General features: G+C 37.1%; 1 protein-coding gene across 1 annotated transcript; it reads left to right on the top strand.

The window, feature by feature from the left end:
• The first annotated feature begins 55 nt into the window (after positions 1-55).
• Positions 56-27,436, top strand: fbxl5 (F-box and leucine-rich repeat protein 5). Its single transcript, XM_077218640.1, has 11 exons — positions 56-232; positions 5,490-5,705; positions 9,558-9,653; positions 10,265-10,463; positions 13,120-13,296; positions 15,626-15,751; positions 16,240-16,388; positions 18,310-18,392; positions 19,050-19,763; positions 24,357-24,505; positions 26,239-27,436. Exons 1-11 carry the CDS (start codon positions 59-61, stop codon positions 26,313-26,315), a joined length of 2,160 nt encoding a protein of 719 aa, XP_077074755.1. The 5' UTR covers positions 56-58; the 3' UTR covers positions 26,316-27,436.
• Positions 27,437-27,639: the final 203 nt, after the last annotated feature.

A 27,639-nucleotide genomic window follows, 5' to 3' on the forward strand; every position in this document is an offset into this window, starting at 1 on the left:
GCTTTTGGTTAATAAACTACGTCTCACTTGGAAAGCTGCCCCTTATTTACATAATTAAATGACTGGTTTAGCACTCGAGGAGTGTTTTCGCGGCGAGGATCTGGCCTCCCCCGCACTGTTCAGTCCAGGAGCCGCTGATGGAGTCGCGATGGCTCCTTTCCCCGACGAAGTGGATGTTTTTACCGGGCCACACTGGCGCATGAAGCAGCTGGTGGAGCTCTACAGCGAGAAGGTTCGTGTCAGACCTGTTTTATCTGTCATTTCACCAATTAAAGTGGTTTTAAGCGGTCCGACGACGTGTTTGTTTGAGGAGAGCTAACGTTACCGTTAGCCAGACAGCTAATAGACAGGGAACAGAGTTTATTATAAACGTCTGATAACGATCTGATCTCAGATCAGCACAGAGACGCTATCTTCATCTATATATGTTGTTTAGATTTTAACCCATTCTGACCATGTGAGCTCATAGCAAGAGTGTGAGAGGTTAATAATGTCAATGTCTGATCTCAGATCTGTACGAAAACAGACTTTACTAAATTTAATAAAAACACAAAAATAAGCCGATGTCGCATTTATTGTGAATGTCTGATCTCTGATATGTAAAAACACTATTTTGTGTTGAATAATAATACTACCAATAATGTAAACACTCAGACACCACGTGAGATATCCTGCGACTGATAATGTTGTGACGTATATTAAAAACAATTATTTTTTGTATATTTGTTCGTTGTATATTTATTTACTAACTTCTAAACGTATCCAAACCCTTGTAATCTGTTTTAAACATCGACAAACATGTGAATAACACCACATTCAGTGTATAATCAGATAATTTCTAGACTGAAAACACACTTTATACGCTTCGCTGATGAATGCTTTTGACTTTACACTCATTTATAAACATCTGAAATTGAGATCTGAGGTCAAAGTGCCGTGCAGTGACGTGGTTTATTAGTCTGATTACTGTAATTTACTCTGAACAGGTTTGCATGGAGATTATGATGATTTTAAGGGTTTCAGTGGGTGTGTAGCTTCAGTTCAGCCCATGTTTGGGTTTGTCGGTCACAAATGTGTGTGTGTGTGTGTGTGTGTGTGTGTGTGTGTGTGTGTGTGTGTGTGTGTGTTTGCTATGTCAGTAGTTTGTTGTGTTTCATGCATCTACACACTCATCTGAACTGTTTAACATTTGACACACATCCAGCATTATATATAACACTAATGCTATGAGTTTTTAATGTCCGACACTTATCTAGATTATAGCGAGTGTTTTCAATCTTTCAGATATGATCATCTTTGTGCGAGGGACCGCCATCCTACAATTTAAAAGCCAGCTATATATTCATATGTATTAAGACGTAATTTATACTGGGAAAAATTAATGTTATAAATATGTGTAAAATAGTATTTGTTAAATATTTAGTTTCAAATGGTACATTATTCCCCCCAATTCACTAATATAGTAATGTACTGCTATGTACTATTATTTATTTAAATCGTGTTTTATTTTGTATTAATTTGAATCATTTATTTTAATAAATTTGTTTTAGATCTTATTTTATTATTATTTATTCAAATAATAATTATTTATTTTTATCCATGGACCTCAGTTTGAAAACCTCTGATCTAAAAAGGACTATGACCAATATTTTATTAACCGTTTAATTTATGGATGCCATTTGAGTCGTACATGAAATCTCTGTATCATATTCTCTGATTATTTATAGTGTTATTTTAGTGGCATTGATATACTATATTATAGTTTTTGATAATATTTAGCTTTTTATTTTCTATTTTTATTTGAGTTAAAGTTTTAGTAATTTTGTTGTGTTTTTGTCATTTTTATTTTTTTAAATGTCTGCATTGTTTTTATTAAGTTTAGTTTTAGTTATTTTAGTACTTCAACTTAAACTAATCGTAAATGAGAAATGTGGCTTTGGCAACTAGCTGAAATATACGGGACCCTTGAACTTTCAGAACAGAACTCAAAACTATCGGGAGAGAACGCAGAACTATCGGGAGAGAACCCAAAACTATCGGGAGAGAACCCAAAACTATCGGGAGAGAACGCAAAACTATCGGGAGAGAACGCAAAACTATCGGGAGAGAACGCAAAACTATCGGGAGAGAACGCAAAACTTTCGGTAGATAACGTAAAACTTTCGGTAGATAACGTAAAACTTTCGGTAGAGAACGCAAAACTATCGGGAGAGAACGCAAAACTATCGGGAGAGAACGCAAAACTATCGGGAGAGAACGCCACAAAACTATCGGGAGAGAACGCCACAAAACTATCGGGAGAGAACGTAAAACTTTCGGTAGATAACGTAAAACTTTCGGTAGATAACGTAAAACTTTCGGTAGATAACGCAAAACTATCGGGAGAGAACGCAAAACTATCGGGAGAGAACGCAAAACTATCGGGAGAGAACGCAAAACTATCGGGAGAGAACGCAAAACTTTCGGTAGATAACGCAAACAAAACTATCGGGAGAGAACGCAAAACTATCGGGAGAGAACGCAAAACTATCGGGAGAGAACGCCACAAAACTATCGGGAGAGAACGCCACAAAACTATCGGGAGAGAACGCAAAACTATCGGGAGAGAACGCAAAACTTTCGGTAGATAACGCAAAACTATCGGGAGAGAACGCAAAACTATCGGGAGAGAACGCCACACACTATCGGGAGAGAACGCCACACACTATCGGGAGAGAACGCCACAAAACTATCGGGAGAGAACGCCGCAAAACTATCGGGATAGAACGCCGCAAAACTATCGGGAGAGAACGCCGCAAAACTATCGGGAGAGAACGCCGCAAAACTATCGGGAGAGAACGCAAAACTATCGGGAGAGAACGCCACAAAACTATCGGGAGAGAACGTAAAACTTTCGGTAGATAACGTAAAACTTTCGGTAGATAACGTAAAACTTTCGGTAGATAACGCAAAACTATCGGGAGAGAACGCAAAACTATCGGGAGAGAACGCAAAACTATCGGGAGAGAACGCAAAACTATCGGGAGAGAACGCAAAACTATCGGGAGAGAACGCAAAACTTTCGGTAGATAACGCAAACAAAACTATCGGGAGAGAACGCAAAACTATCGGGAGAGAACGCAAAACTATGGGGAGAGAACGCCACAAAACTATCGGGAGAGAACGCAAAACTATCGGGAGAGAACGCAAAACTTTCGGTAGATAACGCAAAACTATCGGGAGAGAACGCAAAACTATCGGGAGAGAACGCCACACACTATCGGGAGAGAACGCCACACACTATCGGGAGAGAACGCCACAAAACTATCGGGAGAGAACGCCGCAAAACTATCGGGAGAGAACGCCGCAAAACTATCGGGAGAGAACGCCGCAAAACTATCGGGAGAGAACGCAAAACTATCGGGAGAGAACGCCGCAAAACTATCGGGAGAGAACGCAAAACTATCGGGAGAGAACGCAAAACTATCGGGAGAGAACGCAAAACTATCGGGAGAGAACGCCGCAAAACTATCGGGAGAGAACGCAAAACTATCGGGAGAGAACGCAAAACTATCGGGAGAGAACGCAAAACTATCGGGAGAGAACGCAAAACTTTCGGTAGATAACGCAAAACTATCGGGAGAGAACGCAAAACTATCGGGAGAGAACGCCACACACTATCGGGAGAGAACGCCACACACTATCGGGAGAGAACGCCACAAAACTATCGGGAGAGAACGCCGCAAAACTATCGGGAGAGAACGCCGCAAAACTATCGGGAGAGAACGCCGCAGAACTATCGGGAGAGAACGCAAAACTATCGGGAGAGAACGCCGCAAAACTATCGGGAGAGAACGCAAAACTATCGGGAGAGAACGCCACACACTATCGGGAGAGAACGCCACACACTATCGGGAGAGAACGCCGCAAAACTATCGGGATAGAACGCCGCAAAACTATCGGGAGAGAACGCCGCAAAACTATCGGGAGAGAACGCCGCAAAACTATCGGGAGAGAACGCCGCAGAACTATCGGGAGAGAACGCAAAACTATCGGGAGAGAACGCAAAACTATCGGGAGAGAACCCAAAACTATCGGGAGAGAACCCAAAACTATCGGGAGAGAACGCAAAACTATCGGGAGAGAACTCAAAACTTAGGGAGAGAACGCAAAGAACTCAAAACTATCGGGAGAGAACGCAAAACTATCGGGAGAGAACGCAAAGAACGCAAAACTATCGGGAGAGAACGCAAAGAACGCAAAACTATCGGGAGAGAACGCAAAGAACGCAAAACTATCGGGAGAGAACGCAAAACTATCGGGAGAGAACGCAAAACTATCGGGAGAGAACGCAAAACTATCGGGGGAGAACGCAAAACTATCGGGAGAGAACGCAGAACTATCGGGGGAGAACGCAAAACTATCGGGAGAGAACGCAAAACTATCGGGAGAGAACGCAAAACTATCGGGAGAGAACGCAAAACTATCGGTAGATAACGCAAAACTATCGGGAGAGAACGCAAAACTATCGGGAGAGAACGCAAAACTATCGGGAGAGAACGCAAAACTATCGGGAGAGAACGCAAAACTATCGGGAGAGAACCCAAAACTATCGGGAGAGAACGCAAAACTATCGGGAGAGAACGCAAAACTATCGGGGGAGAACGCAAAGAACTCAACTATCGGGAGAGAACGCAAAGAACGCAAAACTATCGGGAGAGAACGCAAAGAACGCAAAACTATCGGGAGAGAACGCAAAACTATCGGGAGAGAACGCAAAACTATCGGGGGAGAACGCAGAACTATCGGGGGAGAACGCAAAACTATCGGGAGAGAACGCAAAACTATCGGGGGAGAACCCAAAACTATCGGGAGAGAACCCAAAACTATCGGGAGAGAACGCAGAACTATCGGGAGAGAACCCAAAACTATCGGGAGAGAACGCAAAACTACCGGGGGAGAACGCAAAACTATCGGGAGAGAACGCAAAACTATCGGGAGAGAACGCAAAACTATCGGGAGAGAACGCAAAACTATCGGGAGAGAACGCAAAACTATCGGGAGAGAACGCAAAACTATCGGGAGAGAACGCAAAACTATCGGGAGAGAACGCAAAACTATCGGGAGAGAACGCAAAACTATCGGGAGAGAACGCAAAACTATCGGGAGTGAACACATCTTTCTCGATTGAACGCAAAAGCTTTGAAATATATTTTTCCTACCATGCCATATTTTTTCCACCATCATGTTCCTTTTGGGGCTTTGTAGAAATATATATTTTTTAATAAATTTTATTTTATTTCAGTCAATGTTTTATTTTAAAGTTTTTTTTATGGTTTCTCTTTCTTTTTCTTTTTTTTTGTGAACGATAAAAACGTAATAAGTCCATATTAACCCGTCTCCTTATAACTGATTTAGTTTTCTTGGGCAGATCTTGTTTACATTCATGCGTCAGTAACTCTTCAGTCCTCGATGTTTCATTGTTTGTTTCCCGTGTTTCCCACCCACAGCTTTCCAAGACCAACTTCTCCAACAACAGTGATTTCCGCTCCTTTCTTCAGTCGCTCCTCGCCACCTTTAAGGAGTTCAAGATGCACGAGCAGATCGAGAACAAATGCATCATCGAACTTCTGCAGGAGCGCAGTCAGATGGTGTATCATGTTCACGCCGACAACAAGCTCTCCGAGATGCTGTCGCTGTTTGAGAAGGGGCTGCGCAGCGTCAAGGTGTGTGTGTGTGTGTCTGTCATAGGTCTTATGTGTGATTGCTGCAGCAGAAATTACACTCTTCGCGTGTCGGTCAAAAATGACAGATTTTTTATTTATTTTTTCAATTAAATGAATGTACTATATTTTAGTTCGATAATGTTTTTTATTTAATATTTTGAATTTTTAGGGTATTTATGGTACTAAATTATATTTTCGCTGTATTTATAATACATTTATTCACTTTTTGAGCATAAACCTGAAAATTAAATTTCCAACTTGTCATTATCTTGAGTGCTTTAGAGCACAGACTTACGTTTGATCTCTTTTTAAAGACAACACTTGGTAGATTATTGCTGAAGCGAAAAAAGTTTTAAAAAGTGAACTTAAAAAAAGTAACAGAATTTTACGTTTATCATTAAGAGCACAAATAAAATGTTCAATTTTTACATGAGATATAAATGTTCAAAAATTACGTTTTACTCTAAAACGGCAAAAAAAATCAAAGTCATAAATCTAAACAAGCTGTATTAAAAATGTGAGCTTTATCTTAAAAAAAAAAGCTCTTTCAGTGAGAGTGTGTTCGGCTGCAGTACCAAACGCCTCCACTAGAGGAAATTCGTCTGTCATTCATTTTCAATGCGCTCATTTTTGACTGCGAGGAGCACAAGAGTGACTCTTTTCTCAGGACCATTTAACCTGTTCGAATCATCATTTCCATGTTTTTTCCATGTGTTCACACAGCAAGTGCCAAAACCTTTACCAAGTGTCATGCCTTTCCGATATAGTAAAACATGAAAAAAAAAAAAAAATGTAAAAATTTTCGGTCAAAAATGACGAAGAGCACCAGAGGGTTAACGAGGCTTTATGTAGTTGTTATAGTGACACCGGTGGCCGTTAAGTGAACTACAGCTTCACACGTAACACACAAGAGACTGAACATGATTGAAGACACGTTTGGCACGTTCACACTCGTCTTGTGATGCTAAACACTTCCAATTACTGATGATGTCATGGACACTCGTGGTCAGACCGAAAGACCATCAGCTGTGACGTGACACAGCTCTAGATAGAGAAGTTAGAGACAAACAATTGATCAATCATCCAAACAAGGTTTTATCTTCAAAATAGACAAGGTCCATTTTGACGTGTCAGTGCAAACTTGCCAAATATTGGAGATTTCTCCATTTGATTATTCACAGGGCGTTGGGAAATCCTGCTCTGAGTTCCTGTCCGGAAAATGGACAGAATGAAGATCTTGAGTTTATAATAACTTCAGTTATGAGATTAATTCTCATGCTGACGTAAGCTTATCAAAACAGTTCGTCTGTGATTTTACAGCGTTAACTGTTATGAAAGAGACGCAGCTCGTACTCGGACCTCTTATTTTTGCACAATATAAAATATATACAATAAAAAGCAAGGAAATGCAAATTCATATTACAGTGCAATTAATATATATATATATTAGAGTTGCACCTATTACAATTTTCTAAGCCGATTCCGATTTCCGATTTTTCATGAGTTTGGCCTGCCGATACCGATTTTAGCCGATTCCGATTTCATTTTTTCTAACCCCATTACAGCAAACACAAATATTTATTTTCTATCTTTTCTTTAATAGAACATTTTACATAGAACATTTTTTGAACAAATTAAATAAAATAAAACTATATAAATTATTTCTCCTGGTGTGGGGAAATTCACACATATCTAAATGCAGAGTTATGGTATGGAAGAACCATTTTCATTTCCATATATTCAACTAAAAAAAAAGTGATATATTTACTTATTTACGAAACTAAACTTCTGTATGAAAACAGGTAATGGCAATAAAATAATATATAAAGAGCAAATAAAAATAAAATAAATATAGCCTTGCAGTATAAAGATGTTTCTCAAAACACACACACACACACACACACACACACACACACACACACACACACACACACACACACACAGCCTATTGCAATCCCTTGTACATCAATGGCAAGTTTTATTTCGCAAACAGTTCTTCTCTCGTCTGCCACATGTCCAGCCAGGCTAAACAATCACTTTAATTGTTAAAGCGCTCACGCGCTGCTCCTGCTCTCGGTGTGAATGCACTCATTGATTAACATGCACGCCGGGGAAAAAAAAACCCTGCGCTGCTCACGCTTTCGGTGTGAAACGGCCATAATTCACGAGGTTTCCTACATTTGCGTTCTGTGTGCAAGTGTGATGTTGATTTTGCGCGATGTTAATCATGCGGCGCCCGAGTGCATTTGACCGGCAAAAAAAAATCGGCATATGTCAGACTGACCGGCCGGTCGCCGATCACGTGAAAATCGGCCGATGCCGATCAATCGGTGCATCTCTAATATATATATATACAGAAATGTAAATGACTACATCAAATCTATTTTATTATAATTGAGATACTATTATAATTGTTATTAATATTTTGAATTTTTCCAGTTTCATTTTAATTTTAGTTAAAATTGTTGTCATGTTTTTGATATATTTTTTAAATAGTTCTGTGTTTTTTATAATTTTATATTTTATTACATTAAGTAACACTAAATAAAAATAAATGTATTAATAATAAATTAATTAATCTTTAATTTCAGTTAACGGTCATTTTATTTCAAGTAATGAATGTTTTTTATGCTTTTAGTTATAGTTAACAATAATAACCCTGCATCAAACTAATAAAACAGTATAATCATAACAACAAATATCAAAAAACAGAGGTAAATAGCATGCAAATGTATGTGAAATACGTATTCATGCATTAATGTGTGCGCATGTGAATGTGTATACATTTAGGAATATTTATGAAGTGCATGTAGAGATTAAAAAACAGTATAAAACACATACAATCTATGAAGAAAAACAGTTACAAAGCGACAATGAAATGGTCTTTTAAGCATCTTTCATGTTACAGAAGAACATTTTAATTAAGTCAGTTGCAGCACAGACTCGTTTGTTGTGGCTTTTTTTAGTCTTCTAATCGTGTCACAGCATAATGATCTGCAGTGGAAACGCCTGGTGTCGGGTTTCAGTGAAAAGTGCTGAGCAAACTGACTCATTAAGAAATCAATAGTCCTTTTAAAAGAGGCCTTATTACGCCCTTTCACAAATTCTTGTTTTTGGGCTCGACTGAAACAGGTTTTCCTGCTTGAATGTTGATATTCTCCATTGTTGCGGCTCCTCACTTCCCAGTCTGTCAGTAACGCTCTGTTTACTTCCTGTCTCTATGAAGCCCCTCCTTCTGAAAAGCACACTGTGCTCTGATTGGTCGGCTGGAGCAATGTGTTGTGATTGGTCGAGCGCTTCAAGTGTGCAAATAATAAACCATAACCGCCAGTTTAACACACTGCTAACTAACTAACCAGGCCCCGCCCCTTTATTCTGCGTATGAATTATTATAATGAGGAATATTGTGACGTGTTCGTTCCCGGAAGAAACTCAAGATTTCAATGGAGGCGTTTCAGGAGTTCAGAAACACTGACACTGATATAGAGAATAACTGGAGCTTTTTCATGTTAAACATGTTATTTTTTTACCGTGATTGTAATGAAGTTCGTAGTTGTGGGAAGGAGGCGGCGGGAACCGGCGAACATTCAACACTTTTAATTAAATAAAACAAATACAAAAACAAAAGTATAAGCCACAAAAACCAGAAACAAAACACAAGTCCAGGCCTGTTCCTCTCTCGATCTTCAGCGCCATCGCTCCTCCTTTTATGCTTCCGCTCGTCCATAAGAGACACGAGACCGGTGCGTCGCGCAGGCGTCGTTCATCTTTAATCACACCACTGGACTCGAGCCGCTCTCTCACGGCCCTCTGCCTCGTCCTGCTCGCCACAGTGATGTTGTTGTGTTTCAGAGCGAGTACGAGCAGCTGAATTACGCGCAGCAGCTGAAGGAGAGGCTGGAGGCATTCACTCAGGATTTTCTTCCTCATATGAAAGAGGAAGAGGAGGTGAGACTCATTTTTAACTAGTGCTGGGCAACGATTAATCGCATCCAAAATAAAAGTTGTTTACATAATATGTGTGTGTACTGTGTATAATTATTTTGTATACATAAATGTAAACACATGCATGTATATATTTAAGAAAAATTTGTTATTTATATATAAAATATTTATATTTATATATAGTATAAATTACACTGCAAAAAATGCCTTTCTTTTTTAGTATTTTTGACTTGTCTTGTAAATGCTTAAATCAAGATGCATTTACTAGATGAGTAAAATTAGTAAAATATTATGTCCTGTTTTCCGGGGGAATAAATCAAAATTAAGTGAGTTGATGCTTAAAAAAAGCAAAATTATTTGCCAATGGGGTAAGAAAAATAATCTTAATTCAAACATCAACAACATTATTTTTCTTACCCCATTTGCAGATAATTTAGCTTTTTTTAAGCAAAAAATCTGTACATTTTTATTGATTTCCCCAGAAAACAAGACTTAAATCAAGATCCATTTACTAAAATGTCATAAGATATTAAGAAATGTTTTACATTTGCATTTGTCCTGTCAGATGTGTGGTCTCTCTCTGTGTCCGTCTGATGTGTTGTGCGTGTTCTCAGGTGTATCAGCCCATGCTGATGGAGTACTTCACGTACGAGGAGCTGAAGGCCATCAAGCGTCAGGTGATGCTGCAACACTGCAATAATCCATCCTGGAGCGCCGCCGCCACCGACGTGCTGAAGGGCCTGAACCTCTGGAGCCAAGCTGAGGAGCTGCACAAGGCCTTCAAATACTCCGACCACGAGAAGACCGAAGACGGTGAGTCACTAATCAATATTTTGATGATTAATCGAGTACTCAGATAATTTGACAAGTGAATAAGAGCATTTAGGTGTTCAAGTAATCGGATGGTTATTTGAACGATTAATGGAGTACTCAGATAATCTAACAAGTGAAAAATAGACTTTTGGTGGTCAAGTAATCGATCGATTATTTTGACGATTAATTGAGTACTCAGACAATTGAACAATAGCCGTTTGGTGGTCAAGTATTAATCGAGTACTCAGATAATTTAACAAGTGAATAAATAGACTTAAGGTGTTCAAGTAATCGGCTGATTATTTTGACAATTAATGGAGTACTCAGATCATTTAACAAGTGAACAACAGCCTTTTTGGTGGTCAAGTAATCGGTCAATTATTTTGACGATTAATCGAGTACTCAGATAATTTAACAAGTGAACAATTGGCTTTTGGCCTTTTAAGTAATCGGACGGTTCTTTTGGACGATTAATCGAGTACTCCGATAATTTAATAGGTGAACGATAGCCTTTTGGTGGTCAAGTAATCTATTAATCAAGTACTCCGATAATTTAACAAGTGAACAACAGCCTTTTGATGTTCAAGTAATCGGACGGTTATTCTGACGATTAATTGAGTACTCCGATAATTTAATAGGTGAACGATATTCTTTTGGTGGTCAAGTAATCTATTAATCAAGTACTCTGATAATTTAACAAGTGAACAACAGCCTTTTGATGTTCAAGTAATCGGACGGTTATTCTGACGGTTAATCGAGTACTCAGATAATTTAATAGGTGAACGATAGTCTTTTGGTGGTCAAGTAATCTATTAATCAAGTACTCCGATAATTTAACAAGTGAACAACAGCCTTTTGATGTTCAAGTAATCGGACGGTTATTCTGACGGTTTATCGAGTACTCAGATAATTTAATAGGTGAACGATAGCCTTTTGGTGGTCAAGTAATCTATTAATCAAGTACTCCGATAATTTAAAAGGTGAACAACAGCCTTTTGATGTTCAAGTAATCGGACGGTTATTCTGACGATTAATCGAGTACTCAGATAATTTAGCAATTTAACAATAGCCTTTTGGTGGTCAAGTAATCTATTAATCGAGTACTCGGATAATTCAACAAGTGAATAAATAGACTTTAGGTGTTCAAGTAATCGGATGATTATTTTGACGATTAATCGAATAGAGATAATTTAACAAGTGAACAATAGGCTTTTGGTCTTCAAGTAATCTGTCGATTATTTTGATGATTATTCGAGTACTCAAATAATTTAACAAGTGAACAATAGCCTGGAAACCCCAACAAGCAGCACATGCAGAGAGTGAGTTCGTGTGGAGCAGCATTTACTGTGAACGGAGCCGCTCGGAGAAACACGTAACCAGCGCGCATCTCAATAATTAACGTGTGGCGCGGCGCTTCACTCTAAAACATGCAGCGCAGGTATTTATTTAACTGAATCGCAGCCTTTGTGATTTCACAATATAGGCCTACTATGATTTTTAAATGTTTTATATATCGTGCAGTCTTTGACAACGGTCTAAAGAAATGCCACCAAATGAGCGATATCGCCTCCCCTTTTACGGTAGGGTTGGGAGAAACACGGGAGTAAAGAAGAAAGATATAAATATATATAGAAAGTATAAAAATATAATGTTTAAAAAACATTCTATGGTCTTCCTTAGGAAATGATATTAAATGGTAAACACTTCATTATTAGTCTTCAAAGCAATAAAGCTAATCATATGGACCTGTTTTTTAAAATTGTTATAATTATTTCAATCATTATTTTGAATAATTGTAATTATTATATTATATATGACTTCATGTAAAATTGCTTATTATACTATCAGTATTACTATTATTTATAGTCATATTTATATATAATCAAGCACAGCAAATTTAATTGGTTTTGAACAAATTTATTTTTATTTGTTAATTTTATATTTTTATAGATATATAAACTTACATATAAAATATATAAGATTTATAATTTATTTTATTTATTTATTTAAATTTTTTTTTTTCATTTGATTTATAATTTATTTGATTTATTTCTTTTTTTTTTTTTTCATTTGAATTATATTTAAAGTTTTAATAAATGCAGAAATTAGGACAGCCATACATATAGGTGTTGTATTTTTTCACAGTTACACTGTTTAATAATTTTTTAGGGGGATTATCATTGTTATTTTTCTTAAATACTTAATTTTTATTTTACATTGAAATATCACAAAAGTAACACAGTAGTAATAGTATACACACCCAAAAGGGGACAATTTTAACATGCTATATAAAAATAACGAGTATTTTGAGCTGAAACTTCACACACACACTCTGTGGACATCAGAGACTTATTTGACGTCTTGTGAATAGCGCATTATAGGAGCCCTTTAAGTGACTTAAACATGTCTATGATATTATTGTTCTCGGTTGCGTCATCTTTAGCAGATGACCTTTGACCTCTTAAGCCAGGCATTGCCCGTGTTACTCTAGCCGTTGATTTCTCAACCTCCTTCCGTATTGAAGTCTGATGCAAATCTGAAGTTTCCCCTGGAGTTGACCATAAACCATGTGAGCTTGTGAGCGTGGTGTGGGCTGTGTGTGTGTGTCTCAGATCAGACGTCATGTGTCAGTGGTTCGATGTGTTGTTTCCATCAGAGCGGGGCAGCGAGCGCGTGTCCATCTCGGCTCTGCCGCAGGAACTGCTCCTCAAGGTGTTCCGCTTCCTGGGTCCGGCGGATCTGTGTCGCTGTGGGCAGGTGTGCAACATCTGGGCTCAGGTGTCTAAGACCGGCTCGCTGTGGAGACACCTGTACCCCGTACGCTGGGCCAGAGGTGCGTCACAACACACACTTTACCAGATATATGTGGAGGGACGATTACACTGCAAAAATGCTTTTCTTACTTGGTGTTTTTGTCTTGTTTCCAGTCCAAATATCTAAAAAATTATTGAAAAAAGATCCATTTACCCATTGGCAGACCCCATCTGCCAATGGGGTCAGAAGAAAAATATCGTTTCTGTTTGAATTAAGATTATTTTTCTTACACCATTGCCAGATCATTTTGCTTGTTTTAAGCATCAACTCACTTTTGATTAATTCCCCCGGAAAACAAGACTTATGTCATTTTACTCATCTAGTAAATGCATCTTGATTTAAGGAATATTTGATATTTGGACTGGAAACAAGACAAAAACACTGAGTAAGAAAAGCATGTTTTGCAGTGATGTAAGTCATCAATTAGATAAAGAAATGAAACCAAACACCTTGTAATCACTGTTGACTTTGCTTACATGATGGAATATCAAACATCTCGCAAGTTATTTTGGCAAAAACGACATGTAACCAAATTCAAGGTTATTCTGGCTAGAAGTGTGTTATTCATAGCTGGACTATATGTGACCCTGGACCACAAAACCAGTCACATGGGTCAATTTTTTGAAATTGAGATTTATACATCACATGCAAGCTGAATAAATAAGCGTTCCATTGATGTGTGGTTTGCTAGGATAGGACAATATTTGGCTGAGATACAACTATTGAAAATCTTGATTCTGAGGGTGCATTGAGAAACGTTGTGCATTTATTATGTTCACGATTGTGCTGCATTCACTCACAAAAATAAATGTTTTATATATTTACAAGATATCTTCATGGAACATGAGCTTTACTTAATATCCTAATGATTTTTGGCAGAAAAGAAAAATCGATCATTTTGACCCATACAATGTTGGCTATGACTGGTTTTGCGGTCCAGAGTCATATATATACGTTTACACTAGCACTCACAAGTTTGAAAGTCTCTTCTGCTCACCAAGGCTGCATATATTTGATTTAAAAAAAACAATATTTAATAATATTATTGTTTTTATTGTTTTGACAATATATTTTAAAATGTAATTTATTCCTGTGATCAAAGCTGAATTTTCAGCATCATTACTCCAGTCTTCAGTGTCACATGATCGTTCAGAAATCACTATAATATGATAAATAAATAATAAATAATGTCAGCTTTGAGTTCATGCGCCTTTATCGCCCCCGTGTGACCAAACATCAGCTGAGTCATGTTTATTACTTTAAGATGAAAGATATTTTTCTATATTTATACATGAAAGATAATGTGCACCAACGATTTAGCGCATTAAAGGCAGGTAGAAAATAAATGTTTATTACATGTCTTATATAAAGATTCTAAATGTAATTAAATATTAAATTCATATTTAAATATTAAATAAATATTACAGCATGAGTTTTTTATTTTATTTTTATAATTAAGTAACTTTAATTAATTAAACAATAATAGCTAAATATTTTATAATTATTTTTTTATTACAAAACTTTATTACAAAAATTATAAACTACATGGCAAATATTTTATACATTTTGATTTAAAATTTATATTATAAATTAATATAATTTTAATTAAAAAATAGTAATATACTTCAATATTCAAATGATTTTTAATTATTTTTATACTATAAAACTTTCATTACAAACAGTGGTGTACTTTATTAGTGAATTATTTTTTATAATTATAAAACTTGAAAAAATGTAAAATTCTACTTAATTACTTTGAATTATTTTTTATATTTTAAAACTTATTTCAAACAGCATTAGTGAATTATTTTTTAAATGTTTTTTAGAATTATTTATAAAACTTTAATTACAAACAGTGGTTTACAACTTTAGCGAATTATTTGTATATATTTTTATATTAACATTAGTGAATTATTTTTTAATGCTTTTTATAATCATAAAACTTTAGTTTATATACTAAATTAGTTAATTAAATTTTAATAAAAAAACTGCATTACTGCCACGTGTTTAATGCATTTATATTTTTGTTTTTAATTATTTAATTATTTTTATTCATTTAAATTGTAATTTAAAAAACTGCATTACTGCAACGTGTTTAATGCATTTATATTTTTTGTTTTTAATTATTTATTTTTATTAATTAATGAAATCGTAATAAACTCCTGTAATGCCACGTGTTTAATTCAGCATGTTGTCCAGTATTCTAAAAAAATTATACTTAAAAAAGTAATTATACATTTTTAATGTAAAGGTCGAGTCGAGTATGTTGCATTGTGGGATACAGCATCTCTAACAGTGTATGTGCTGCCTGTAGGTCGCGTGTGATTGGTTGTTAATGGTGTTTGTAGGGGACTATTACTGCGGTCCTCCGGGCGAGTTGGACCAGGAGCCGGATGATGATTGGGTGAAGAGTCTCCAGGACGAGGGACGAGCCTATCAGGAGTGGGACGAGGACGCAGACATCGACGAATCAGGTGAGCCTTCGCTTAGAACTACTTTTCCCATGATCCCGCGGGCCGTAGCTGTGAAATAATCATTCTTACTGACCCCAAACTTTTGAACAATAGTGTTTAATTAGGGCTGGGCAAAAAAAAAAAAAACGATTTTTCAATTAATCGTTTTTTAAAATGTGTCTCTCAAAGGCCACAAAATGATTTTTTTTACATATTTTTTATCTCCTAAAAGCTAGTATTATTTTTCCTACACTGTTCATAGGTTTGCAGCTTCCTTCTGTGAGATTTTATGTGTTTTATATCTTAAACATAACAAAACCTGATTTTCAGCATCAATTTTTCATTTTGCATCAAAATCCTGTCTATTCATTGTATGCATTTGTAATATAGAGTTGGGTTCTGTTTTAATGTACCCAAGTGTACCTAAAATGAATACAGGTTTAATTTATTTTTATTAATGAACCACTTTTAAACTTGTGTTCCCTGTTCTTTTTCCCGCTGTGTGTCAGAGGAGGCGTGTGAAGGGTCTCCAGCCATTAATGCGGTTCAGAGAGAGAAGACTCTTCTCGAAGGGATGATCCAGAAGCTTCTGCCCGTCGTCGGCTCATCCGTTCGTTCGCTCAGCCTGGCCTACAGCTCCACCGTCTCCAGCAAGATGGTGCGTCACTCAGATCATGTGATCAACAAACACTCACACATGACCAAACTGAGCACTGAAGAGCAGTCGCTCAAGATTGTGATTCAGTGACTCACTCATAAACACTTCAGGCTTGTTCGACTTGAACCGGGCGCTGCACACACCGATCGGTTGATGACATCAAAGTACCGCGAGAGCGATTAGAGAGCAGACGGCTCCTTATGCTTTTGAATCGCTCTCGCGGTACTTTGATGTCATCAACCGATCGGTGTGTGCAGCGCCATTTCAAGTCGAACAAGCCTTTCACTTGTTTAATTACTGAATGAATCAGTGTTTTTGAATGAATCTCTTGAATGAGTGATTCAGTGACTCACTCAAAAACACTTCACTTGTTTCATTACTGGATGAATCAGTGTTTTTGAATGAATCTCTTGAATTGATTCAATAACTCATTCATAAATACTTCACTTTTTTCATTACTGGATGAATCAGCGTTTTTATGAACAAATCTCTTGAATTAATGATTCAATAACTCACTCATAAAGACTTCACTGGTTTCATTACTAGATGAATCAGTGTTTTTTAACAAATCTCTTGAATTAATGATTCAATGACTCACTCATAAATACTTCACTTGTTTCATTACTGGATGAATCAGCGTTTTTATGAACAAATCTCTTGAATTAATGATTCAATAACTCACTTATAAAGACTTCACTTGTTTCATTACTGGATGAATCAGTGTTTTTGAATGAATGATTTAGTGACTCACTCATAAAGACTTCACTTGTTTCATTACTGGATGAATCAGCGTTTTTATGAACAAATCTCTTGAATTAATGATTCAATAACTCACTCATAAAGACTTCACTTGTTTCATTACTAGATGAATCCGTGTTTTTGAATGAATGATTTAGTGACTCACTCATAAATACTTCACTTGTTTCATTACTGGATGAATCAGCGTTTTTATGAACAAATCTCTTGAATTAATTATTCAATAACTCACTCATAAAGACTTCACTTGTTTCATTACTAGATGAATCAGTGTTTTTGAATGAATCTCTTGAATGAATGATTCAGTGACTCACTCATAAATACTTCACTTGTTTCATTACTGGATGAATCAGCGTTTTTATGAAGCAATCTCTTGAATTAATGATTCAATAACTCACTCATAAAGACTTCACTTGTTTCATTACTAGATGAATCAGTGTTTTTGAATGAATCTTTTGAATGAATGATTCAGTGACTCACTCATAAATACTTCACTTGTTTCATTACTGGATGAATCAGTGTTTTTGAATGAATCTCTTGAATGAATGATTCAGTGACTCTGGATGAATCAGTGTTTTTTGAACAAATCTCTTGCATTAATGATTCAATAACTCATTCATAAATACTTCACTTGTTTCATTACTAGATGAATCAGTGTTTTTGAATGAATCTCTTGCATTAATGATTCAATAACTCACTCATAAAGACTTCACTTGTTTCATTACTAGATGAATCAGTGTTTTTGAATGAATCTTTTGAATGAATGATTCAATAACTCATTCATAAATACTTCACTTGTTTCATTACTGGATGAATCTGTGTATTTGAACAAATCTCTTGAGTGAATGATTCAATGACAAACACATGTTTTAACAGTCCCTTGTCGTCATCTACTGGTGTAATGTTGCACACATGGTGTAATGATGTAATGTAATGATCACATGGGTGTTTTAATCGAGATTGCAATCTTAACCGTGCAGCTCTAATACGTCTATGAAATCTAGTTAAATAAGTTATTTGACGATTAACCATATTTAATTGGTCTATCCTGCTTTTAAACTCATGATTTTTTGTTATTATTATTACATTTAATTTAATAGTTGTTTTTAAACTTATCTGGGAACAATGAAATAATATAATGTATAATAATATTTTCTCTTTCCAGGTGCGACAGATCCTCAGTTTGTGCCCAAACCTGACACACCTGAACCTCACGCAGACTGACGTCTCTGACTCCGCCTTTCACAGGTTGGATCTTCTTCTGATTAGTTGTTCAAAACGTTTGGCATTGACTGCTCATATCGGCATGTTTGTGTATTTGATACACTGTAATGCCATGTTGATTTTGTGGAGCCTACTTGTTTCATTACTAGATGAATCTGTGTTTTTGAACAAATCTCTTGAATGAATGATTCAATGACTCACTCATATAGACGTCACTTGTTTCATTACTAGATGAATCTGTGTTTTTGAACAAATCTCTTGAATGAATGATTCAATGACTCGCTCATATAGACGTCACTTGTTTCATTACTAAATGAATCAGTGTTTTTGAATGAATTTCGTGAATGAATGATTCAATGACTCGCTCATATAGACGTCACTTGTTTCATTACTAGATGAATCTGTGTTTTTGAACGAATCTCTTGACTGAATGATTCAATGACTCTCTCATATAGACATCACTTGTTTCATTACTAGATGAATCAGTGTTTTTGAATGAATTTCGTGAATGAATGGTTCAATGACTCGCTCATATATACGTCACTTGTTACATTACTGAATGAATCTGTGTTTTTGAATGAATCTCTTAAATGAATGATTCAGTGAGTCACTCATAAACTCTTGGCATGTTGATTTTGTGGATCCCATGAATATTACAGTTACTCAGTTTTGTTTCTCCAGCTGGGCGGAGTTCGGGGTGTGTCATACTCTACAGCACCTGGATCTGTCGGGTTGCGACAAAATCACAGACCGCACGCTGAAGATTCTCTCACTGGGATTGGGCGACTTAACAGCGTCTAATCCAGATCGCAGAGCCAAACTGCTGAAAGCCCCGCCCTCTCCCATCAAGCTACAAGACGAGCACTCCCTTCAGCCAATAGGACGCAGCTGCCAGGATCTGATATTCAAGCGGAGACCTGGTGGGCGTGGCTCAGGCTGTGGCCCCGCCCACATATGGGTTCTTGATCCGGTGAAACTAGCCGACATCGAGGACGCAGCCGACTGGAGTAAACCAGGGGGCGTGTCTACACAGGAAAGTGGGCGTGGCCACATTTTTGAGTCGCAGGGAGGCGGCGACTCATGCTGTTGTAGGAGGAGCCGGAGGCGGAGCTTCAGGACTGGTATAAGTTCCTCCCAGTGGCAGTATAACTCAATGGGTGACGCCCACTGTGGTCACTCCACCTGTTGCACATCAGATGTGTCGCTCTGGACTGTGAGAGAAACGCACTGTGACCTCCAGGCCAAAGGGGTCAGTGTTGATTTTCGGACTAAATGCTCGTTTGAGGGCGAATCTTGCCCTGATCGTCACAACAGGACTGACCAATCAGGAGCATTTCGAACTCTCCGGTTCCTCAGTCTGTCTGGATGCTATCAGATCACGGATCTCGGCCTGAGGTACAGAATAAACACCGGCATGATATAATAGAAGCTTTCGCACCGGAGGATCCTTCTCATAGTTCCTAGAACTAGTGGCGGGAGTTCCCGGATTTGAGTGTTTTCGCACAGCAGGATCTAGAAACTCATTTTTAAGGAACTAAATTACTCCTACATCAGAGTCGGTCTAAACCAGCACTATAGGAACTACCAGTGACGGTAATGTTCGCTGATTGGCCGAACACACGCCAAACACTACCACACGGCATTTAAAAAAAGCTACACAGATAGCCTATATATTTTCTCCAGAAACTAACTCTAGAACATGTAAATCAGTGATAGATGAGTCTCTTAATCTTTACTCTGAGGAGAAAATCCAACGCAACTTTGAGAAGACTGAGAGAAACATGATTATGTATTTCAGCTCAGCAACACTGAACATCAAATAGGGCTGGGCGGTATATCGAGTTTGTACAATATATCGATATTTTTTTTTCCCAACGATATGGAATGAGGCAATACCGTTTATATCGATACAGTAGTTTGATACGAGCACATCTGAAAAATAGTGGAGTACGCAGTGTGAGCTCCTGCAGTGAAGGAACAGTACAATTTGTCCTAAACATGACACAAGCTTATTAAGCGCTTTAAAATAACTGGTAAGATAGTTAACAAGTTTAAAGCAGCTTGCCCTGTCAGATGCTCTGACAGAGACTGTTATGGCGCTTTTCCATTACCAGTACCAGCTCGACTCGACTCGACTCGCCTTGGCTCGCCTCGACTCGGCTCGCTTTTCGTTCCGTTTTCCATTGCAGAAAGTATCGCCACAAATAGTACCCGGTCGTCATAGCGACGCCTTTCGTTCCTCGTTGCCCCATCAAGCTCTCGCTGGATCCTCTCTTCGGCAACCAAACAAAGGAATGTCTGCACCTCCTCGTTTGACCACGGCATATTCTTCCGAGTTGCCATAATAATAGTAGTAAGTTTAGTAACTATCTCTGGCTAAACTATTTTAAAAAGGCGGGGTTATTCTGGATACTCAATCTGGCGCGTGCAATGATGACGCAGTGAATAGTGACGATTCTCTCTGACCAATCAGCAGTCGGCATTGTTTTCACGTCACATTTTAGTATCGCCTTAGCTCGCTTAGAACCTCGCCGGAGGTGGTACGAAAAAAAGTACCCGAAAGCAGGTACAGGTACAACTTTTACACAGTGGAAAACCAAACAAAGGCGAGTCGAGTCGAGTCGAGCCGAGCCGAGGCGAGCTGGTACTGTGTAGTGGAAAAGCGCCATAAGTGACTGAAAGATAAATACTGGCGCTGTTTAATGCGTTTGAGACGTGGTGCTTTCCTCAGTGCTTAACTTACATTTCACACGTATATTCTCCATCTGTAACTGTTAGAAAGTCAAACAAATATGTCCATTACACTGTCAGGAGAGGATGAGCTTCTGCAAATCAATCTCCGCTAAAATTCAAGCTTCCGTGAATGAGCGCCGCCAAACAGACGAGCACAATAGAAGAGTAGCGCAATAATTCTGACTAAAATACATATTACTAAAATATTTATTGTTGGAAACAATAAATGTGCCATATGTGGAATTTTAAACCTACGAGTATATTTTTATGAAAGTGAGCATTATAATGAGGTAATCAAATGCAGGCTAATATAATTAGTTTGTGCTTTTGTTTTTATTTTCATTTTTAGTTTAGCCTTTAGTCATTTTTAAAAACAAAAGCATTATTTTTGTTTTTAGTTTGTAATGTTACAAAGTTAGAATGTAATGTGATTTTAACCACATTTTTGCACATAATATATTGCATAGCCTACATTACATTCCCTATATTTGTTTCCATATCCTTCAATATCATTGTTTGTATATCATTGAGCAGGATGTGAAATAATTTTTTTTTTTAAAATAAATACATTTTCTTTATCCAAATATAAAAATGTAGAAAGTACCGAGATATATATCGTATATCGCCATTTAACCAAAAAATACCGAGATATGATTTTTTGGCCATATCGCCCAGCCCTAACATCGAACACACGAAATAACTTTTCATTACGGTCTACTTTTTATGTATAACAGTTCTATCTCATAATAACATATTAGACAGATCGTAAACTAATGAACACGGTGAATACGAGCACTGTTTGCTCAGGCGTTCTCAGCGCCGTCAAAATAAAAGTCACAACGACAAGCGCGTGCATTTACTAGATGAGTAAAATGACATAAGATATTTAGTCTTGTTTTCTGGGGGAATTAATCAAAATCAAGTGAGTTTTTGCTTAAAACAAGCCAATGGTGTAAGAAAAATAATGTTGTTTCTGTTTGAATTAAGATTATTTTTCTCACCCCATTGGCAGATCATTTTCCTTGTTTTAAAGGGTAACTAAACACTAAAACAACTTTTTTTTAGTTAATTATCTGTAAGAATGGAGCTTCATAAATGCTGTTCATTGATTCGAGTACATTTTTTGACATTTGGGTATAAAGTGTTTTAATTTTCAAATATATGGTGTAAAAACGTCTGAGTGCTGCCCTCTTCAGGTTAAACGGAAAGCTCCTGCAGTAGGGGTACTCTCTGACGTAGAATACTCTCTGACGTCACTCGGTCACGCCCTTGGTGCGAGCTCACCACGCCCTGGTATAAAAGCATCTGGTTCCCTCAAAACTACTGTAGCGAGTCAGGAGTTGGAATTACAAGTATTGAAAACGATCAGGATAGATACTGTATATATTAGCATCTAGTTAGCATAGCATTTATATAGTTATTTAGATTATTTCGTGCAGCTTAGGTAGTTAATCTCGCCTATCGCTCCAGTGTGCAACCTGCATTTTACGTGGGATTGCTTCTCCAACGCAATGGAGGTGGAAATGGGCTTCTCCACACAGCTCGCGCTGCCAAACGCTGCTCTTCATACCTGCATGAACTCCACCACAGCAGCGGCGTCATGATGTGAGTGAGCATATATTTTTAATCACAATTTATGTTCCTTCTTATTAGGCTAAAGTTAATCCTCTGGTGTCGACAAACGCGCCGGCGAGATTTGCTGATTATTTTTTTCACATAGCAGCAAAATATAATGTATGTAATAGTAATAATAATCCTGGAAAAACTTACCTCAAAATGACTGAATATAAGAATGATGGGATGCCGATCGCGATGCGGGAGTTAAGACCGCAGTTTGAGCTATTCACCCTCCTCCACTTCAGGTGAAGGTGGCGGAGAAAAGTTCTCGACTTCAAATGACCGCTCTGTTGCAAAGCTACTTGCGTCACTCCATTTTAGCTAGTTTGACAGCAGCTGTCTCTGCGGGTCTCAGGGCCACGCCCCCCCCGCTCAGCCCCGCCCTCGGTTCGTCCCCTCTATCTCCGCTGGGCTCCGCCCACTTTTCCAGCATTTTTCAAATATTGCCAGTGGGTGGAGTCAGGCTTTGACCAGGGGTTTAGTTACCCTTTAAAGGTATAGCGGAGGATTTTCTTTTTCCGGGTGGGTATATACTATTCTCTAAACTACAGGGTTATTATGAGAAAAACCTTTTCTCAAAACTACAGGGTTATTATGAATTAAAAAAATATATTATTCTCTAGCCTATACTATTGGTCCACCTAAGTGTCAATCATTCTGGTGATATGTTTACGTAAGGCCGTCGTACGTGCTCGTCCCTTCTGCGCATGCGCACTTTCAGGTGTATTATGTGTGATGAGTTACGGTTTCAACCATTCCTTTGAAAATGGCCGAGGGTCGAAAGAGAAAAAATGTATACGAAGTGTATGATAAGAAGAGAAAGGCCGCAGGATATAGAAACAAGACCAGAGTGATTTTGGGTGAATATTTCAGACGCTGGCGTGCGCTAAAAGCACAGGTTGGGCTTCCCACTGATGCCGCAGTTTCTGCTAGACTGGTAAAGTTTGTCATGCTATTTGGAGAAATCCATTTAAAATCACTGCTAGTAAAAGTTAATGTAAGCTATGATTAGCGATGCTAGCCCTGGCACAAGTCATGCACCGCGGGACACGGTAAACATCTCAATTTGTCTAAAGTAGCCTTATGACCAAATTGTAAATGGTATCACGCTGAAATATTCTAAAACCTTGTGTGTTCGTTTTCGATAATTACAATGTGTTCACCATAGTATTTATTACACAAATGCAACAAGCTACTTCTCCATTGCATATCATGTCTTGAGTCCTCGGTCACTCAACACGTTTAATAGGCGTTTCCTCTTGGGAGAAAATAGTGTTGCGCATGTGCATTTTTTAAAAAAATTGGAGAGGGCGGGTCTTCTCTAAAATCCGGAAAGATCCTCCGCTATACCTTTAAGCAAAAACTCACTTAATTTTATATTTATTTCCCCAGAAAACAAGACTTAATATCTTATGTCATTTTACTCATCTAGTAAATGTTTATTATGTCTTGATTTAGGAGTTTTTAGATATTTGGACTGGAAACAAGACAAAAAAACGGAGTAAGAACAGCATGTTCTGCAGTGTTGATCCTACAACTACCCGGTGTGAAAGCTCCTAATGATTTCAGCTGTCTAATTTTATTGTTTGTTTTTTTACAAATTGTGATACCGTGTGTGTGTGTGTGTGTGTGTGTCAGGTGTCTGTCTCAGCGTGGAGGACTCCCTCGACTGGAGCATCTGAATCTGTCCGGCCTCCTGCTGATCTCGGGGGCGGGGCTTCAGGAGCTGGTGTCCGCTTGCCCCGCCCTCAACACGCAACACTTCTACTACTGCGATAACATTAACGGTAACACACACTCACAGTGCTGAGAATTATCAATACGGGATCTATCTGATAGATATGAACACACAACTTATCAGAATTCTTAATTAACGGCAAATGCATCACCTTTAATTAATAAATAACTCATAATAAATTTGAATTTCCAAGACTGCGTTCCTGAGTTGATGAAAAGTGATTAGTAAAAATAAATGGTTCTATATTTATTTTGTTTTGACATTTTTATTATTTAATATCAATAAAAAGATCAAATCTAAATAAAGCACTTCTGCTACTGCGAAGGCATTAACGGTAACACACCATCACACACACACATAGACAGAACACACTCAACGGTGCTGATTCATAAATTAACTAATGATAAATTCAGCGCATAACGAATCTCTGAATATTAAATCTCTCTATGTTCTGTTCTATCAGAATTTCCCAGACTGGGTTTCCTGAGTTGATGAAAAGTTATTAATAATAGATTGTTTTATATTTCGATTGTTTTAAAATTATATTCTATATGAACTCATATTGTTTTTAAGAATTATTTATTTTGATTTGACATTTTTATTATTTAATTTTATAAATAAATAGTTTAATTCTAAATAAATTATTTGTAGAATATAACACCTACTAAAATAAGATTAAATATTTTGCTCATCTGCATGTCATGTGACCATTAACTGACGTCAGAGCAGTTTTATTTTTTTTTACTATTATAGTTTTATTAATATTTAAAGTTAGTCATTTTTGTCATGTTAATTTTAGACATTAATTTTTACATCCTTATACTGAATGAAAAATGTTGCCTTGGCAACTAGCAAATTTTTTTATATACTTTTATTATATTTCAGTTAACGTTTTATTTTATTTCGGATAATTTTATTCCTTCATCCGAGAACCGTGAACTTTGTGAATGTTAATTGTAAAAAACCTTTTAGCTCAAATGTGTTCGGCTGACAAAAAACGTTGTAAATCCTTGTCATATGAATGTGTTTTATGATATATGATATGAGAGCGTCTGCTAAATGTAAATTACTGTAATGCCCACAATTCCACATATGAAGTCCAAACTCAAGTATGACGTCTTCTTGGTAAGTAAAGGTGGGTTTGTTTCTACGAAGACTAGTTTCATTTTATTTACTTATAACATGTTTCAGTCCATAAACTGCAGAACATGCTGTTCTTACTCAGTGTGTGTGTCTTGTTTCCAGTCCAACTATCAAACATTTCTAAAATCAAGATGCATTTACTAAAGTAGTAAAATTACATACAATACTAAGTCTTGTTTTCAGTGGAAATAAATAAAAAGTGAGTTTTTGCTTAAAACAAGCAAAATTATCTTCCAATGGGGAAAGAATAATAATAATATTGTTTCTGTTCGAATTAAGATTATTTTTCTGACACCATTGGCAGATCATTTTGCTTGTTTTAAGCAAAAACTCACTTAATTTTGATTAATTCCCCCGGAAAACAGGACATAATATCTTATATCATTGTATTCATCTAGTAAATGCATCTTGATTTAAGAATATTTAGATATTTGGACTGGAAACCAGACAAAAACACTGAGTAAGAAAAGCATGTTTTGCAGTGTAATTGTCCTGTTAAACACCATCGCTGTAGCATAGTTGTAGATTTACACTTAGTTTTTCTCAGTTTAATAGTAAATCTCCTCTGAGAGTTAATTGATGCACACTGTAAATGTAAAGTTTTGTGTATTTTGAACTGGTTTTGCTCTGGTCCTGCAGGTCCTCATGCAGACACAGCCAGTGGATGCCAGAATCTGCAGTGTGGATTCAGGGCTTGCTGCCGATCCGGAGAATGAAGCTCTCTTCTCCGTATTTATCCCTGTTTTCGCCCTTTCCATCGCTCTCCTCGTGTCCCAGTCTCATCCCTCATCATACACGTGCACTTTAAGCGGGAAATTGCTTCAAGATGCTCATCGACGCAATTTGGTTTCACTAAAATCAAATAAAGTGAAATTCAGCTTTGTAAAGCAATCCCTGAAAGGTGTTGTGAAGGAACTAACTGATGTATATTTGTAAATAATTCACAGGATGTCTGTTCAGACGCGATTTAATTGTAAACTTTACATCGTGTTGGTTGTTTTTTGGTTTGAGTATTTCACCCAGGCACACTGCAAAAAAAATGCTTTTCTTAATTAGTATTTTTGTCTTGTTTCCAGTCCAAATATCAATCAAGATGCATTTACTTAACTAGTATAATTATATAAGAAATTATGTCCTGTTTTCCGGGAGAATTAATCAAAATTAAGTGAGTTTTGCTTAAAACAAGCAAAATGATCTGCCAATGGGGTGAGAAAAATAATGTTTCTGTTTGAATTAAGATTATTTTCCCCATTGCTGGATAATTTAGCTTTTTTTTTTAAGCATCAACTCACATAATTTTGATTACTTCCCCCAGAAAACAGGACATAATATCTTATCTCGTTTTACCCATAACTGCATCTTTATTCAATAATTTTTATATATTAGGACTGGAAACAAGACAAAAATATTTGCAGTGTAACACCCCAATCTCCGTCTCGAGAACTATTACTTCGGGTCTTATGTTTTAATCACCTGCGCAAAATAGGAAAAATGCAATTGACAAGCTTGTTGAGTTGTGGTTTGTCAAATAAATCAGCAGGTGTTTATGAAAACAAAAAGTTAATAACCAAAACTATATTAGTGTCGTTCATCTATAGGTTTTAACCTAACGCCAGATAGATTTCTCTAGCTTCACTGAACGAGACTTCACTTGTGATTTAAATATCTGGCAACCATGTCGAAGCGTTTTGCAAGAATTCACACTTTGGTTGGTTTAAAGGGCTTGTGAACTGTAATAAGTCCTGGGTATATTACACTTGTTCATTTTCCAGAGTTTTTAGATGCTGCATGATCTGTTTCTTTTGCGTAGCTGACCATTAAAAGCACCTTGACAGAACATTTGTCTGTGTTGAAGTCTTTATTGAGCATATGGTGACCAGGGCTCAGAAAAAGTGTCCATATACTTATATATTTCAAGTCATATGATGCTTTGTATGAGCAAAGACCCAAATTTAAGTCATTTTGGTAAGTAAATAATGACAAAATTTTCATTCTTTGGTGAACTATTCCTTTATTGGAAACTTGTCCCATGCATGTTTG

This window comes from Siphateles boraxobius, unplaced genomic scaffold, assembly GCF_051911475.1.
Source record: "Siphateles boraxobius isolate OS27281-9 unplaced genomic scaffold, OSU_SipBor_1 77, whole genome shotgun sequence".
Taxonomy (NCBI): Eukaryota; Metazoa; Chordata; class Actinopteri; order Cypriniformes; family Leuciscidae; genus Siphateles; species Siphateles boraxobius.

Coding starts and splice junctions, on each gene's coding strand:
- fbxl5 (XM_077218640.1), top strand. CDS start 59: ATGACTGGTTTAGCACTCGAGGAGTGTTTTCGCGGCGAGGATCTGGCC. Junction 9,654..10,264: donor ATATGAAAGAGGAAGAGGAG/GTGAGACTCATT, acceptor GCGTGTTCTCAG/GTGTATCAGCCCATGCTGAT. Junction 19,764..24,356: donor ATCACGGATCTCGGCCTGAG/GTACAGAATAAA, acceptor TGTGTGTGTCAG/GTGTCTGTCTCAGCGTGGAG.